At 30.6% G+C, this 13,154-nt stretch overlaps 5 protein-coding genes across 7 annotated transcripts; 2 read left to right on the top strand and 3 right to left on the bottom strand.

Moving 5' to 3' along the window:
* The first annotated feature begins 1 nt into the window (after nucleotide 1).
* LOC118068246 (adipocyte plasma membrane-associated protein-like) lies at nucleotides 2–3,286 on the top strand. 3 transcript variants are annotated; one of them, XM_035085508.1, is made up of 6 exons: nucleotides 2–155; nucleotides 328–583; nucleotides 944–1,114; nucleotides 1,199–1,398; nucleotides 1,478–1,763; nucleotides 1,825–3,286. In XM_035085508.1, exons 3-6 carry the CDS (start codon nucleotides 1,005–1,007, stop codon nucleotides 3,014–3,016), a joined length of 1,788 nt encoding a protein of 595 aa, XP_034941399.1. In that variant the 5' UTR covers nucleotides 2–155; nucleotides 328–583; nucleotides 944–1,004; the 3' UTR covers nucleotides 3,017–3,286. The 3 variants fall into 3 exon arrangements, with proteins under 3 accessions (XP_034941399.1, XP_034941400.1, XP_034941398.1); XM_035085509.1 differs by lacking the exon at nucleotides 328–583 and having other exon boundaries at nucleotides 3–155; XM_035085507.1 differs by lacking the exons at nucleotides 2–155; nucleotides 328–583 and adding an exon at nucleotides 712–861.
* A 419-nt stretch (nucleotides 3,287–3,705) lies between these two features.
* LOC118068247 (uncharacterized) lies at nucleotides 3,706–5,211 on the bottom strand. The gene is made up of 4 exons (XM_035085510.1): nucleotides 4,944–5,211; nucleotides 4,693–4,873; nucleotides 4,376–4,577; nucleotides 3,706–4,295 (listed from the first exon to the last, which is right to left on the bottom strand). Exons 2-4 carry the CDS (start codon nucleotides 4,813–4,815, stop codon nucleotides 3,949–3,951), a joined length of 672 nt encoding a protein of 223 aa, XP_034941401.1. The 5' UTR covers nucleotides 4,816–4,873; nucleotides 4,944–5,211; the 3' UTR covers nucleotides 3,706–3,948.
* A 172-nt stretch (nucleotides 5,212–5,383) lies between these two features.
* ND-39 (NADH:ubiquinone oxidoreductase subunit 39) lies at nucleotides 5,384–7,455 on the bottom strand. The gene is made up of 7 exons (XM_035085231.1): nucleotides 7,298–7,455; nucleotides 6,879–7,120; nucleotides 6,475–6,768; nucleotides 6,227–6,393; nucleotides 6,012–6,143; nucleotides 5,754–5,943; nucleotides 5,384–5,670 (listed from the first exon to the last, which is right to left on the bottom strand). Exons 1-7 carry the CDS (start codon nucleotides 7,338–7,340, stop codon nucleotides 5,494–5,496), a joined length of 1,245 nt encoding a protein of 414 aa, XP_034941122.1. The 5' UTR covers nucleotides 7,341–7,455; the 3' UTR covers nucleotides 5,384–5,493.
* A 14-nt stretch (nucleotides 7,456–7,469) lies between these two features.
* Ppcs (phosphopantothenoylcysteine synthetase) lies at nucleotides 7,470–9,526 on the top strand. Its single transcript, XM_035085233.1, has 8 exons — nucleotides 7,470–7,804; nucleotides 7,898–7,982; nucleotides 8,108–8,265; nucleotides 8,337–8,467; nucleotides 8,539–8,636; nucleotides 8,715–8,929; nucleotides 9,000–9,182; nucleotides 9,254–9,526. Exons 3-8 carry the CDS (start codon nucleotides 8,137–8,139, stop codon nucleotides 9,413–9,415), a joined length of 918 nt encoding a protein of 305 aa, XP_034941124.1. The 5' UTR covers nucleotides 7,470–7,804; nucleotides 7,898–7,982; nucleotides 8,108–8,136; the 3' UTR covers nucleotides 9,416–9,526.
* On the bottom strand, nucleotides 9,519–13,154 carry Vps16A (vacuolar protein sorting 16). The gene is given in 14 exon segments (XM_035085230.1): nucleotides 9,519–9,765; nucleotides 9,839–9,942; nucleotides 10,011–10,355; nucleotides 10,438–10,505; nucleotides 10,508–10,586; nucleotides 10,667–10,828; nucleotides 10,905–11,039; nucleotides 11,120–11,264; nucleotides 11,340–11,467; nucleotides 11,547–12,223; nucleotides 12,295–12,439; nucleotides 12,515–12,643; nucleotides 12,723–12,909; nucleotides 12,975–13,154. Coding segments are annotated over 14 exon segments (2,505 nt in total). The 5' UTR covers nucleotides 13,031–13,154; the 3' UTR covers nucleotides 9,519–9,620.

The raw sequence follows: 13,154 nt of genomic DNA, 5'->3' as shown, positions 1-13,154 counted from the left end.
AAATTATTCAGAAGCTTATCAAGTTGATAAAAAATTATTTTTTGAATAACAAAGTACGAAAGTGTTCAAAGTTATTGCTCTGTGTCACTGTTTTTTATCGTACGTTTACATGTTTGATAGCGCATGTTGAAGATAACCCATCATCAGCATAATTGGTAATGTAAATGAAACGTATAATGAAATTCCATTATTTACAATTACAAATGGTTTTTCGTTCCAATAAAACAATGACAAAGCATAATCGTGTTATTGTATAATAAAATTCACATATATCAAGCACACCTTCAATGCAATCAGTTATGCTGTGATTCGTTACTTAATCTATAGGAGTCTGAGTGAGGTCATCGGTCGTCAGGGAACCAGAAACAACCGTTAAGTCTTGGTCTCATGCACACAATCATCTTGTCTGAATCGTCTTTATTCTCATTTATATTTTATTCCACATCACAGTCAGCTAACGAATCTTAACAGTTCACACTACGGTCAATCTCTATCAGAGATTGGCAGAAGTTAAATAAGTGGGATAAGATCAAGATTACTCCAAATTCCAAGGACAACGAATTTATCAAAAAAGAATATTAAGGCAAATTTGTTTTTTTTTTTAAATAAATAATCACAGGTGACAGGTTATTGTGATTGGTTTTAAGAGTTCCCTCTGTAGGATACATTTGCTTGATAATTTTCTTAAGACACGTATTCAATCTTCAATCTATATCAGTCAACGGTAGTCAAGCAACGAGCTAACAGTACAGTCGGCAACTTTTTTTTAACATTTTTTCATTAAGTAGCACCGGTTTAATAGCGATATTCCTATAGTAGTTGTCTATAGTTGACCAAAAGTCAAAAATAAAAATAAGCTTTGTATGAAAATATGTTATTTATGTGATTAACTTGCGCAAGTTAATTCTGATCAATAAAGTTTTTGTCGTTGTTTGTCAAACAGGTTGCAGTTGTAAGGTAACATATTTCCTTTGACGTGGAATATTCAACTCCAAAATTCCACAATGGGTTATCTCAAGTCATTGGCTACAGGATTCGTATATGTTTGCACATTTTTAGCAGCAATAACATTTATTCCTGGTCTTCCCCCTAATGTAGACTTTACTCCTTACGAGTAAGATTATTTTTATACATTCATAAATCAAAATTTATCTACAATTGAAAAGTCACATAAATTATTTTTGTATTATTCTTTTAGATTCAAACTACCCGTAGCAACTTCAGAAGGAGTAAATCACATGCTAGATCAAGCAGAAAAATTATTTGAAGGTAAAGTTAAAGGGCCTGAAGCATTTGATTCTTATGATGGTGTTTTGTATACTACCGTGCACGGAGGTGCAGTAAGTAAAATCGTTGGGAATAAAATAGTAGAAGTTGCGCACTTTGGCAAAAAATGCGGTGAGTAATAGTATACAGTAATTGTTTATAGATAATATAAAGACGAGACTTGAAGCATAAAAAGTTTATTGGTTTGTAGATGGCTTGTGGGAAGAAGAGAAATGTGGTAGACCATTGGGTTTGAGGTTTGATAAACACGGGAAGCTCTTTGTAGTTGATACGTATTATGGAATATTTAAGGTTGATGTGAAGACTGGAAAATATGAAAAAGTAATTGATATCTCTCAACCAATCGATGGAAAAATACCGATGGTACCAAACTCAATTGATGTTGCTAAGAATGGTGATCTCTATTGGACTGATTCTAGTACAGAGTACAAACTTTATGATGGAATTTTTATAATGCTCAGCAATCCAAGTGGAAGGTAATATTTATTTTTTAACTAAGAATTTGAATTAATTGTTTATTTTAATTCTTTTTTATAGACTGATCCGTTATAACGCAGCAACGAAGAAAAATGAAGTGTTATTGAAAGATCTTGGATTTGCAAATGGTGTTAAACTTAGTAAAGATGAAAGCTTTGTAATTGTTGCTGAAATAATGACTTCAAGAATAATTAAATATTATTTGAAAGGGCCAAAAGCTGGTAAAAGTGAAATTTTCATTGAAGGATTACCGGGAATGCCCGACAATATTGAGCCAGATGGTGAAGGTAACTTTTTCATCAGCTTAGTTGTTTATGCTGATGAAGAACACCCACAAATTCCCCAATCTCTTGCGCCTCATTCAAACATCAGGAAGATGCTTGTACGATTATTAACTTTAATTGAAGCTCCATTCAAGTTCTTTGAACAGACATATCCTAATTATTACACCAAACGAATAATTCATTGGATTGGCCACTTTGAAAGCATGAACTTCATGATGACACCGAAGACAACAGTTTTACGAGTTAGTCCAGATGGAAAAGTTTTGAATACTCTTGATAATACTAATGAACAAATATTTGGCATCTCTTCTGCATATCCTTTTGGTGATTACCTTTGGCTTGGAAGCCCATTTAATGATTATATCGGTCGAGTTAATCTAGATAAAGTAGTTCCCGGACTTAAAGGTATTAAAGCCGAGCCCAAAGTCAACAAAGCATCAGTGAAAGAAGAAAAACCAGTAGTTAAACAAACCCCGAAACCAATGACCACAACACCTAAACCAACTACTACAACACCAAGACCAACCACTACGACTCCAAAACCAACCACTACAACACCAAGACCAACCACTACGACTCCAAAACCAACCACTACAACACCAAGACCAACTACTACAACTCCAAAACCGACTACTACGACTCCAAAACCAACAACTACAACTACAACTCCAAGACCAACCACGACGACTCCAAAACCAACTACAACATCAAGACCAACTACTACAACACCAAAACCAGCAGCTAAGCCAGCTACAACGACCACGACACCGAAACCAACAACTGCTCCAAAGCCAAAAACAACGACTACAGCTGCTCCTCCAAAAGCCGTACCTAAGCCAGTTCAAGATAAGCTAAAAGAGCAGCCTAAGGCAAAAGTAGAGCCTGTGAAGAAACCTACTGTTAAACCAGTAAAAGAAGAATTTGTTGAAGATGCGCCAAAAAAACGAACCGTCAGAGATGAGATGTAATTTTATTACTTGATAATTCCAAATATTTTTTTGCAATGAATCCAACATATAAAGAAAACAAATACTATCTCAGAAAGTCTGAGACTTTGTTTTTTTTCTTATTAAATAAGAAAATAAAACGTCGAGAAGTGAAGATAAAGATGGAGCATTTTTAAATGTCATTGAAGGACGAGTTAATGAGGTATAATAAATAAAATGTTCAAATATTTATGTAACATTTTTCATAATTAGTTGTTAAATATTAATATTAATTATAAACATTCCATAATATTCAAGATATTCCATGTTAATATTTCTATAAGAAAAGATATTGTTAGACTCTGTGATGTTACTAGCGTATGAAGAGTTTCTTAAACTCTGTAAATAACGTTGATATATGTTATTACTTTTTTGCAAATTTTTCTAATGGTGATCGGTGTATGTACTGCATACATACATTTATATAGTGAACATATCTTAAGAGTGTAATAACATAGATAATATATAATTCTAACTCGGCGAATAAAATTGTGGTGACATATGAAAGAACAAATAGAATATTAATAATATTAATTATCGATAATCTTCTGAAGAAACTGAAAGGTATATATATATATATATATATATATAATATTTATATATATATATATATATATATATATATAAATATTAACTATAAATGATTAATTAATTAATAGAAGATTTTCATATTATTTTCGTTTAAAAAGTTTATTTAAACTCTTCCATTCAGACTTTTCTATCTTAATTACTACTATGTTTAGAAATTACTAAAAAAATAAAATGTTTTCACATATTTCTGGTATTGTCCTTAGCTCCAGGCGGACCAAATCCTTATCCACTAGAATAACAGTATTTAAAAATGGCTCTTGAGAATGATTAAAAACTCCATTTCAAGTTAATGAGCGGTAAAAATTATTATTATTATATTAAGTTTAGCGTTGAAAGTTGAACGTCAGCTTTTCACTCATGGTATTTTTTATACGCCACCAAAAAGATGGAGGTATTTCAAAGTGCCAGTGGCCATTTCTTTTAAATTTCGCCCATTTTTGTGCATCGATTAACGATTTTTTGTAAGAAGTAATGACTTTGTTATTTGGATCTGATATTGGAATTTCTCCTACAATACCAAAACCTAATTTAACCAGTTCTTCTCCTATTTTTAATGGATCTTTATTTTTTTGAGGCATTATCACTGAGCACTCTAAGTACTTGGTAGTTTTTTGGATTGGCACAAATTCAATTATATTTCCCTGAACAATTGTTGATAGCCAGCTGATTCCTACAATCATAATTATCAGTTTGATTGGAGAAATATATTAATTAAAAAATAGTCTAAAGGAATAATCTAAAAAAATATACCATTGCCTGTAACATTAACACCAACTATTTTAACAGGTAAGTGTTTTTCCTGACCAAATCTCGGGATGGGTATTAAAGGCTTATGATCTACCATTAAAAGAGCTGGAGTTCCAGGTTCGATTCTCGCTACAGTGCCAGTTAGTTTAGTGAGTTTTTTGATGAAGTGAGATGGCACTTTTTGGGGATTTGAAAATTTTGCAAACTGGAAATTAAAATAAACATCTTTTAAACTGCAATACTTATCAACATCACTTTTGAGGTTATAAGTTATTAAATAAGTTAACTTAACAAATATTCAGTAGTTGAATTATACTTACAGGTCTTATTTTATATAAAGCTGTCAACAATCCTATACTAGTTACTCCATAAGTAATTATTTCAAAACCTCTTGTGTCTTTTTCTAAAATATTTACAACATAATCCATGATATCGTTTGCCATGATTTTTTGGTGATTTAAAAAATGATTTAATAATTTATAACTTTATTATCAGCATGATCTGTAAAGAGAAATTATTTTATAACAATTCAATTTTTTAAAGGATAAAACTGTGCAAAAATAATATTTACTCTTTTTTAAGTCACACTAATTTGTCCAGTGATAAAATGAAGTAGAGAATATCTTCTCTGTCACCTTTAAATTTATATCAGTACGTCATTCATATCGTTTTAAATATGGATATTGGATAAGTGTGATATCCACCATCGTCGATGTAATCGTTACAAAATCCCGAAGGACAGTTTTGATCAAACTATCTAACCTCACTATTACTATTTTCTGTACTCCAACATACACTCACACTCTGATACAGGAGAGTGAAGAGAAAACGGAGGGTTGCAATGGCATAGACAGAAAACTGATTTAGAAAGCTTACTCTATGTGAAAAAATATTATTTAAGTGTCGCCATCTGACTCAGCATCCGATTTTGCAATAATATTTTAATAATAAATAATAGACTGATTAATTGAATGAATAGATATACAATAGCAGATAACATCTTCAATATTGTATCGTTTTCAATTAAATAATTTTTATTAATGTAGCAGATTTTATACATGATCTAATGAACTCGAGTTTTTCTATAACAAACTGTTGATGATTTACAGTCAATTATAAAGCTAAGGTACTGGATTTGGTGGAGTTGGCTTTTCATGTTCTCCAATCTCTTCCGTATAGTACTCCTCTAATTTGAATGGTCCTAGTTCCCAGTTAATACGATCTTCAAGTAGAGCTCGTTTTACACCAAGGTCTTCTAGACCTGGGATTCCAGGAATGGGATTGTCAGACAAATGTTCCTTTTTATAAGAAAATAAATTAACGTCAGTATTAAATTTCAATTTAAGATGAAAATTGGAAAAATTACATACAGCTTCATTACCTTTTCTAATCCTTCCCAATGTAAATATCCTAAAGGACTATTTACACTCATAGATTCACATATTGATACTTTAAGTTTAAATAATGGATAATATTTTATATCTAGTTTCCGGTATCCATATTCCATTGGCTCATGTCTAAGATGTAAATGTACCCACATTGCCAAATCTCCAAGGTAGTAACGTTTTGGACTAGAAAATTAGATATTAAAATCAGATTATATAAAGAAAAATTTCAAATTACAATATCAAAAAATTACCCAAGGAATTGATAAGTTTTTCCAGCAGTCGATGGATCTAGGACAATTTCTCTGATACCTGAAGCAACATCGCCAACCCATAATGGTGCTTTAATTGTTTTTTCACCTTTCTCCCACATTGGTATTCCTCCTCTGTACAAATATATGTAATTATTTTTCATATTCAGTGTCTTTGAACCATAATAATTATGTTTACGATAAAACAGTTCATTTACATCAGATGTTTTCTAAATGATGATGTTAGACACCACAAATATTTATCCTCTTGACCATAAACGTAAGATGGTCGAATTATCGTTGCATCAGGGAACTCCTCTCTGACAGCTTGTTCACCCATCCATTTAGCTTTCATAAGTTCCGAACCATTTTCAAAAAATATGGGCTACCACAATGAATTTGATACTTGATAAATCATGAACATTTCGAGTTAATACATCACTATATAAATAATTCTTTATTATACCTCTGGATCTGGCGAAGCATTGAGATGAGAAACATGAATAAATCTCTCTACGTTTGCTTCTCTGCACAATCTTGCTAATCTCCGTGCACCTTCTACATGAACATCATTGAAAGAGAAGTTTTTTGTTTCCCAATCGCGACCGATCAAGTTAATAACAACATTGGAATATTTGATACATTTTCGGATGGAATCTTCATCACACAAATGAAATGGGTGGAATAATATTTGACCAAGATCTCCCATGAGCTTTAATCTCATGGAATCATATATATCTCCTCGATAAGGTAATATTAGCTGTCAATAAATATTATATTGATTATAACTATAAGAACAAGAAGTAATAATCGTTCTGAGAGATGACAATGCAAAAGTAATCATCGTTAACAATAGTTTAATTGCTTTACCTGGGTGCCAATTTTACCTAGACGATTGCACACATATCCACCGATAAATCCTGTGTTACCAAAAATTGTGCAAACAATTCCATTGAAAGAACTTCTTCCACCTGTTCCTCTTTTTAAAGATGCTGTTGTAGGATTTTTTAAGATCTTTACAGGTACATCAGATGAATAATTACATTTGGCATTATGGTATGTAGCTGGAGAAGTTGCCGGTGTAATTAACTTTAGCACACCATTGCTTTTTTCTATACATTAAATAAAGATTTTTATTAATTAAAAGGAAAAATAATAAATGATAAAAGCAATTACATAAAACTTTGAAAACAAATAAGATGGTAGCCAATATTGGGTTTATCGCAATCTTCTAGAATTTTAATGATGATTTTTAGCATAAAGTACAGACTTGAGAGAATATTGCTTACGAAGTAAATGGAGGACTGCAGTTTGGGATTTTAAAACTGTCATGATTTCAATCTTATTTTATAAAACACCGATTTTTTTTCAAGATGAAAAAATTTTACACATATTTCATTGTGCTAATTCGCCATTGCTACTGTTAGGTTGGCAGCAACGACGGTCTTGGAGTAGGAAAACTGTAGATGGAAGACAAACACGTGTCTGTGCGTTATCATCTATGTGTCATTGAATAATGATTATTTAAAATGTACAAAAACTCCAGAAAAATATTTTTTTCCATCAGAAATATCAAGAAATGATTTTTCAATATTAAATTACAAAAGGACTTCCTTTGTAAATAAATAATTCCCAGTGTCAGAGAATATTGTTACAATTTTTGAATCTGACAATTGTTGAACTGATTTTACAAACGAGTTCTGGAGCATCTCCAGACGAAGAGAAAAGCAAATAGTAATAAAATATCATAAGTGGAATTTTATTATTTTTAATGTTCTTCAATTGAAGAAACAAAGGTTATAAGTACAGCTATTCATACAACGATCCATAAAGCAGAATTTTCGATGACTTTGATTTTGTTAAAGTAAAAAGTATTATTACTTGGTTAGATCCAGCAGACTATTTTCTTAAAGGATAGTGATAATTAATTAGATGACGTGGCATTTTATTTTATTATCAGAGATTGCATAATAGGTATTATTTTGATAACGTTTTCAATTAGTAAATCAAAGTTCTGCATGTTATTATTGAAAGTGTGTTTCTGTTGTAAGTTGTAGAGTTTAAACTTTTATTCATTCATATTACATCTTTATAAATAGCAAGAAGAATATTTTTATTGTAAATAAACATGGGTACAAATTGGGAACAATTTTATGCTGATCAACCTAAACCAAATGACTTAGATAAAAATGTCAAACTTTTACAAGACTTCATTAAGCTACAGAGTAATAATGAAAAAGGAGTAGTTTTAATTACAGTAAGTGTGTTTATATTCCTCTGATTTATCAGGAAATAATTTATTAATGAGTTTTTAATTCATTCCATTAGAGTGGAGGAACAACGATACCTCTAGAGTTAAATACCGTAAGGTTTGTTGATAATTTTAGTGCTGGAACCAGAGGATCAGCTTCTGCTGAATATTTTTTAGAACATGGATATGCTGTTATATTTATGCACAGGTAGACATCCAACAAGATAAATACATTTAGTATGTTAATAATAAATCAACAATTGTGTGTATATTTTCAAGAGCCAAATCATTGGAACCATTCTTGAGGCATCTATCAGGATACAATTTTCTAGACTTGCTTGATATTAATGAATCAAATGGAAAGAAATCACTGTTAGGTAAAGACAATTTTTTACATTGAATATTATATAATAGTAATAATTATTATTAATGGTTTCTAATTTTTATGATAACAGTAAAGCCAAAATATTCAGATAATATCTCTCAAGTTTTATTAAAATATAAAAAAGTAATGGAAGGAAGAAAATTGTTACAAATAAGTTTTACTACACTTTCGGAGTACCTGTGGTTACTTAGAGTTGTTTGTCAAGTGCTTGAACCGTTAGGTCGTCGAGCTGTTTTATATTTGGCAGCTGCAGTTTCTGATTTTTACATTCCTTCTAAAGAAATGGTAATGCCTACGAACTTAACATTTATAACATTTAGACATGAATTTGATTATAAAATTATATATCCATCAGTCAGAGCACAAAATTCCTTCGGATGATCCTCCAACCATATCTTTACACTTAGTACCAAAAATGCTGAAACCACTGGTTAATCTTTGGGTTCCTAAAGCATTTGTTGTTTCATTCAAGTTGGAAACTGATGAGAATGTTTTAATACCAAAAGCCAGAGGTGCCTTGACTAAGTATAATCATCATGTAAGTCAAATTCTTTTCATATGATAACAATACCAAAAGATTATGGACTTATTTTTTCTTACAATTTTTAGCTTGTTATTGCAAACATGTTGAGTACAAGGAAGCAACAAGTGGTGATGGTTAGTAAAGAAAGTGATTATAAAATAGCTTTAACTAGTGAACAAATGAATGATGGAATAGAGATAGAAGAATACATTGTTAAGGATTTGATAGAAAAGCATCGTAATTTTTAAACTATTTTATATATTTATTAATATTATTATTATCTTTGTTACATGGTATGTGGATAATCTATATTTCATACAGAATCTTGTTAAAAAAATAAATAAGTTGAGATTAATTAATATTATTATTTTATTATAGCATTTTTATCATATGTACAAAGTTTCAATTCATTATCACTCTAATTTTATAAATAATTAAAAAAATTAGAAAAACTTATTTATTACTCCTCAGACTTGTTATCATTCCATTTATCCTCTCTGCAAGCTGCCTATTTTGTGGCCCACATTGTGCCAGCACAAATGACAGAGCTGCTGGATCTTTTTGTTCATATGCAGTTTGAGCTGCTTCTGATAACATGCTAATTTTTAAAAAAATTACAGAGTTAAAAAGTGTCTTCAATCGAAAAAATATAAATCTAAGTAAATACTTACTTCAATTTTGCTAAATATTTAACCTTTAATTCTTCTTTTACTCGAGGCAAATATTTTTTTGCATCATCAATATTTCCGTATTTCAAACATTCATCAATAAAAGGCTGTTGGCAAAATTGCAAATTATACAAATAATAACAAAGAATATGTTTATTACAAGTTTAAATTTTACCTCAAAACCAATTGGTGATTTTTTGCTCTTTGAAAATTTTTCTAAATCTTCCCATTGCTTAAGTTGTGCAAAGCATTGTATCCTTAGCCACCAGTAATGACGATCGGGGATTTTACATTCTGAACGAAGTTTATCAACGAGTTTTATTTCATTTCTCATCAATAACATTTGAACAGTATCATGTAGAGATTTTCCAACTACAGTCTCATGCAAAGAATCTTCAAGAGATTTTTGATATTTCAATAATTTAATTTGTTCTTCAGTTAAAAGAGCATTGCTGTCAAATCGTCCTACTTTGAATTTCTGTTGTGCGTTTTGAAGCAAAGCATCTCGAGTTTGACTATTCTGTAATGCATTCAAGAATTCATCAATTGTTTTTAATTCACAAATCTTTGAAAATCATGATTAATATTAACAATAATTTTACCTTTGGCTGATAGGCTTCTTTCACGTACCACAGAGCTTGCGAGTGATAATCATCATATAAATCATAATATCTAACAAAGCTTCTCGATTATGATTTTGACAGTATTTTATATACAGTGCCATTGCTAGTGGACAATGTTTTATCGACATCTACAACAATGTAATTAATTTATTAATTTTATTTAGCAATCTATTGATGGATACTTTTTATTAAAATTTTATAGACTTACTTCAAAATCAGCTAAAGGCATATTTTTTTGAAAATGCAAAATAACATGATAAACTAAATCTGTATTGCCACTTTCAACAGCTTTATCAAGAGCTGCTTTCTCAACACCAAGCCTCAAAAGAAGAGGAACTTGCAGATGCGCTCTAGGTTCATAATCAATGAGCTGAAAAATACATTTCAATCAATTTTATTGTAACTCAATTGTATATAATTTTATATCATTATTATTTTTAACTCACTTTTATAGCAAGTTGCTTTCTACCACAGTCTGCAGCTTTCTCAGCAATTTCACTGTAAGATACTCCACGTGCGTAGCCTAGCTTTGCTGCTATTTCTTCAGCGATTTGTTCTTTATCTAATACTGTTTGTTTTACCTGAAATTATAAACCAAAATATTTAAAAATATTTTTAGTCAATGAATATTTATTTGAAAATTTAATAAACAATTTAATACCTTATAACATGCCCAGTGAGCAAGAATTCTACTTTCTCCATCGACTTCAGGCAATGCTAGATGACGAGCTATTTGAATACTCAAATAGTAATGTCTTCTAGCTACCAAACGATCTAACAATACTTGTGTGGTTAATAAATCCATCCTAATTAAATCTTAAGGAAAACATGGCATACAGATTAAAATAAATAATTCTTTTAAAAAACTATGTAAAGGATACTGGGTAAATGTTAACGGAATACCAATAGCTGGATGCCTTACAGCATTTAAAACTCGAAGATTTCTACACATAGTTACATAGTGTTTTGGATCAATAGTTTTACTGAAACCTTTTCCAAATTTTGCAGCCTAAAATTTCAAAAAGATTCTATAGAAAAAGTCAAAGATTTTTTTAAATATATTTTTAAAAATTAATTTTAATACTGACTCTCATTAAAAGTTTCTGAGTTTCACTATTAAATTCGTGGCTTGCAGCATTTATACAATCTGTTACTGCTGCATCTAATCTATCTTTAACTAAGTCAATATAACTGTCGGCTTTATGGCTTCTTTTTTCAAACTGTTTTGATGCTTCCAATAAATATGCAGCAGGATCTATTGAATTTATGCGGAATATTTTTTGTACAACATTGGGAACTTTTTGTATCATTTCATGAGAGCTAGCTGATATAACTCGAACACCATCAACTTCAGTAACAAGATGAACAGGTCCATCATAAGCATGGACAACTGTTTCTCCACTTTTTCCGATCACCATCAATGTACTATTCCAGCTGCAAACAACAGCTTCTGTTCCACACCAAGCCATATCTGTCAAAGGTTTATTGATTCCAGTAAAGCACTCGGTATATTTTTCCTTCAAATCAATTGATCCTAAATATAAATGACCAGTGTCTGCATAGAGTGCAATATGTAGATGGTTTCCTGATACTGCCATGGCAATCACGTTATTTATTTTATTACTGAATAGATTACTAAAAGGAATTGGAGCTGGAGCTTTGCCTATATGCTGTATTTGGTAGATTCCGTTTTGGTTTGCTAATATTATTTGACTTTGTCGTTCGTACCGAGCTACGCACCAAGAATCAATTGGTCCACCAAGTTCTAAAGATATTATATAGCTAATAAATCATACTTCAAGTGGACTAATCAATGACTTTCATATAAAAACTTACTCGGTATTTCTGGTAACTGTCTAACTTTAGGCTCAGATACATTATTTACAAGTAATAAAAGGTTCGTTGATGTTAATACCGCAACTCCTGTGCCACTTACAGACGTGAAGAATTTGGCATCAATGACTTTTGTATTTTTGGCTTCCTAAATAAAATTAAAATTATCAAATAAAATAAGTAGTTTGTCAATAACACTAAAGTTTAAAAACATATTCTATACATTTCCCATGCTGAAAGTACTCTGGTACATTCCGAAAAGGTCATAAATAAGAATCATTCCATCGTCCTGAACACACAATAATTCTTCTTGATGGGACCAACCCATTTTTACTAACTGACCGCTGTTCCACTACAATATAAATTCATGTTATTAATTTCGAAGGATTATTATGATTTTTACTTTCGGAATAATATAATAAAAACCTTACTGTGAACTTAGCAGTTACTTTTCCTGATGAAGAGTATAAAGAAACTATTGGTTTATTAGCACCTTGAACTTTCACAATCTTTTTTGGATCTCTAGTAATTGCAATTGAACCTCCATAAGGTGCAGCTACCAGTAAATTGGTTAAATTAACTTCATGTTGAAAATTAATGGGATACAGTTCAAATTTCCTAGAACAAAATAACCATTGAAATAGCAAAGACCCTTTTGACAGGTGTCATAAAAATATATTTACCTAAAATAAGTATCTCTTCCCAAAGGAAACCAATCCGCAGTTAGCATCACAGGCATGATGAGTTATTTTTTTTTTAATCCAAATATACAATTAAAAATGTTTACATTATCTTAAAATTGAATTTCAATACATATGTAACAAAGCAAATGTCATTTAATTATTAGGTTAGGTTACTCCGTT

Source organism: Chelonus insularis, unplaced genomic scaffold (genome assembly GCF_013357705.1).
Source record: "Chelonus insularis isolate UGA/USDA-ARS -01 unplaced genomic scaffold, ASM1335770v1 contig_399_pilon, whole genome shotgun sequence".
Lineage (NCBI taxonomy): Eukaryota > Metazoa > Arthropoda > Insecta > Hymenoptera > Braconidae > Chelonus > Chelonus insularis.
The sequence above is the reverse complement of the archived record's forward strand: the minus strand, read 5'-3'. Positions and strand labels throughout refer to the sequence as shown.

Bases quoted from the DNA above. Each gene is read 5' to 3' on its own strand.
- LOC118068246 (XM_035085508.1), top strand. From the start codon at position 1,005: ATGGGTTATCTCAAGTCATTGGCTACAGGATTCGTATATGTTTGCACA. The intron at 1,399-1,477 runs GTGAGTAATAGT...ATTGGTTTGTAG, and splicing joins GCACTTTGGCAAAAAATGCG to ATGGCTTGTGGGAAGAAGAG. The intron at 1,764-1,824 runs GTAATATTTATT...TCTTTTTTATAG, and splicing joins CTCAGCAATCCAAGTGGAAG to ACTGATCCGTTATAACGCAG.
- LOC118068247 (XM_035085510.1), bottom strand. From the start codon at position 4,815: ATGGCAAACGATATCATGGATTATGTTGTAAATATTTTAGAAAAAGAC. The intron at 4,578-4,692 runs GTAAGTATAATT...TTTAATTTCCAG, and splicing joins CTTTATATAAAATAAGACCT to TTTGCAAAATTTTCAAATCC. The intron at 4,296-4,375 runs GTATATTTTTTT...TTATGATTGTAG, and splicing joins TGTTAATGTTACAGGCAATG to GAATCAGCTGGCTATCAACA.
- ND-39 (XM_035085231.1), bottom strand. From the start codon at position 7,340: ATGACAGTTTTAAAATCCCAAACTGCAGTCCTCCATTTACTTC. The intron at 6,144-6,226 runs GTAAATGAACTG...ATATTTGTACAG, and splicing joins TCATTTAGAAAACATCTGAT to AGGAGGAATACCAATGTGGG. The intron at 5,671-5,753 runs GTAATGAAGCTG...TCTTATAAAAAG, and splicing joins ATTGGGAAGGATTAGAAAAG to GAACATTTGTCTGACAATCC.
- Ppcs (XM_035085233.1), top strand. From the start codon at position 8,137: ATGGGTACAAATTGGGAACAATTTTATGCTGATCAACCTAAACCAAAT. The intron at 8,468-8,538 runs GTAGACATCCAA...TATATTTTCAAG, and splicing joins GCTGTTATATTTATGCACAG to AGCCAAATCATTGGAACCAT. The intron at 8,637-8,714 runs GTAAAGACAATT...TTATGATAACAG, and splicing joins TGGAAAGAAATCACTGTTAG to TAAAGCCAAAATATTCAGAT.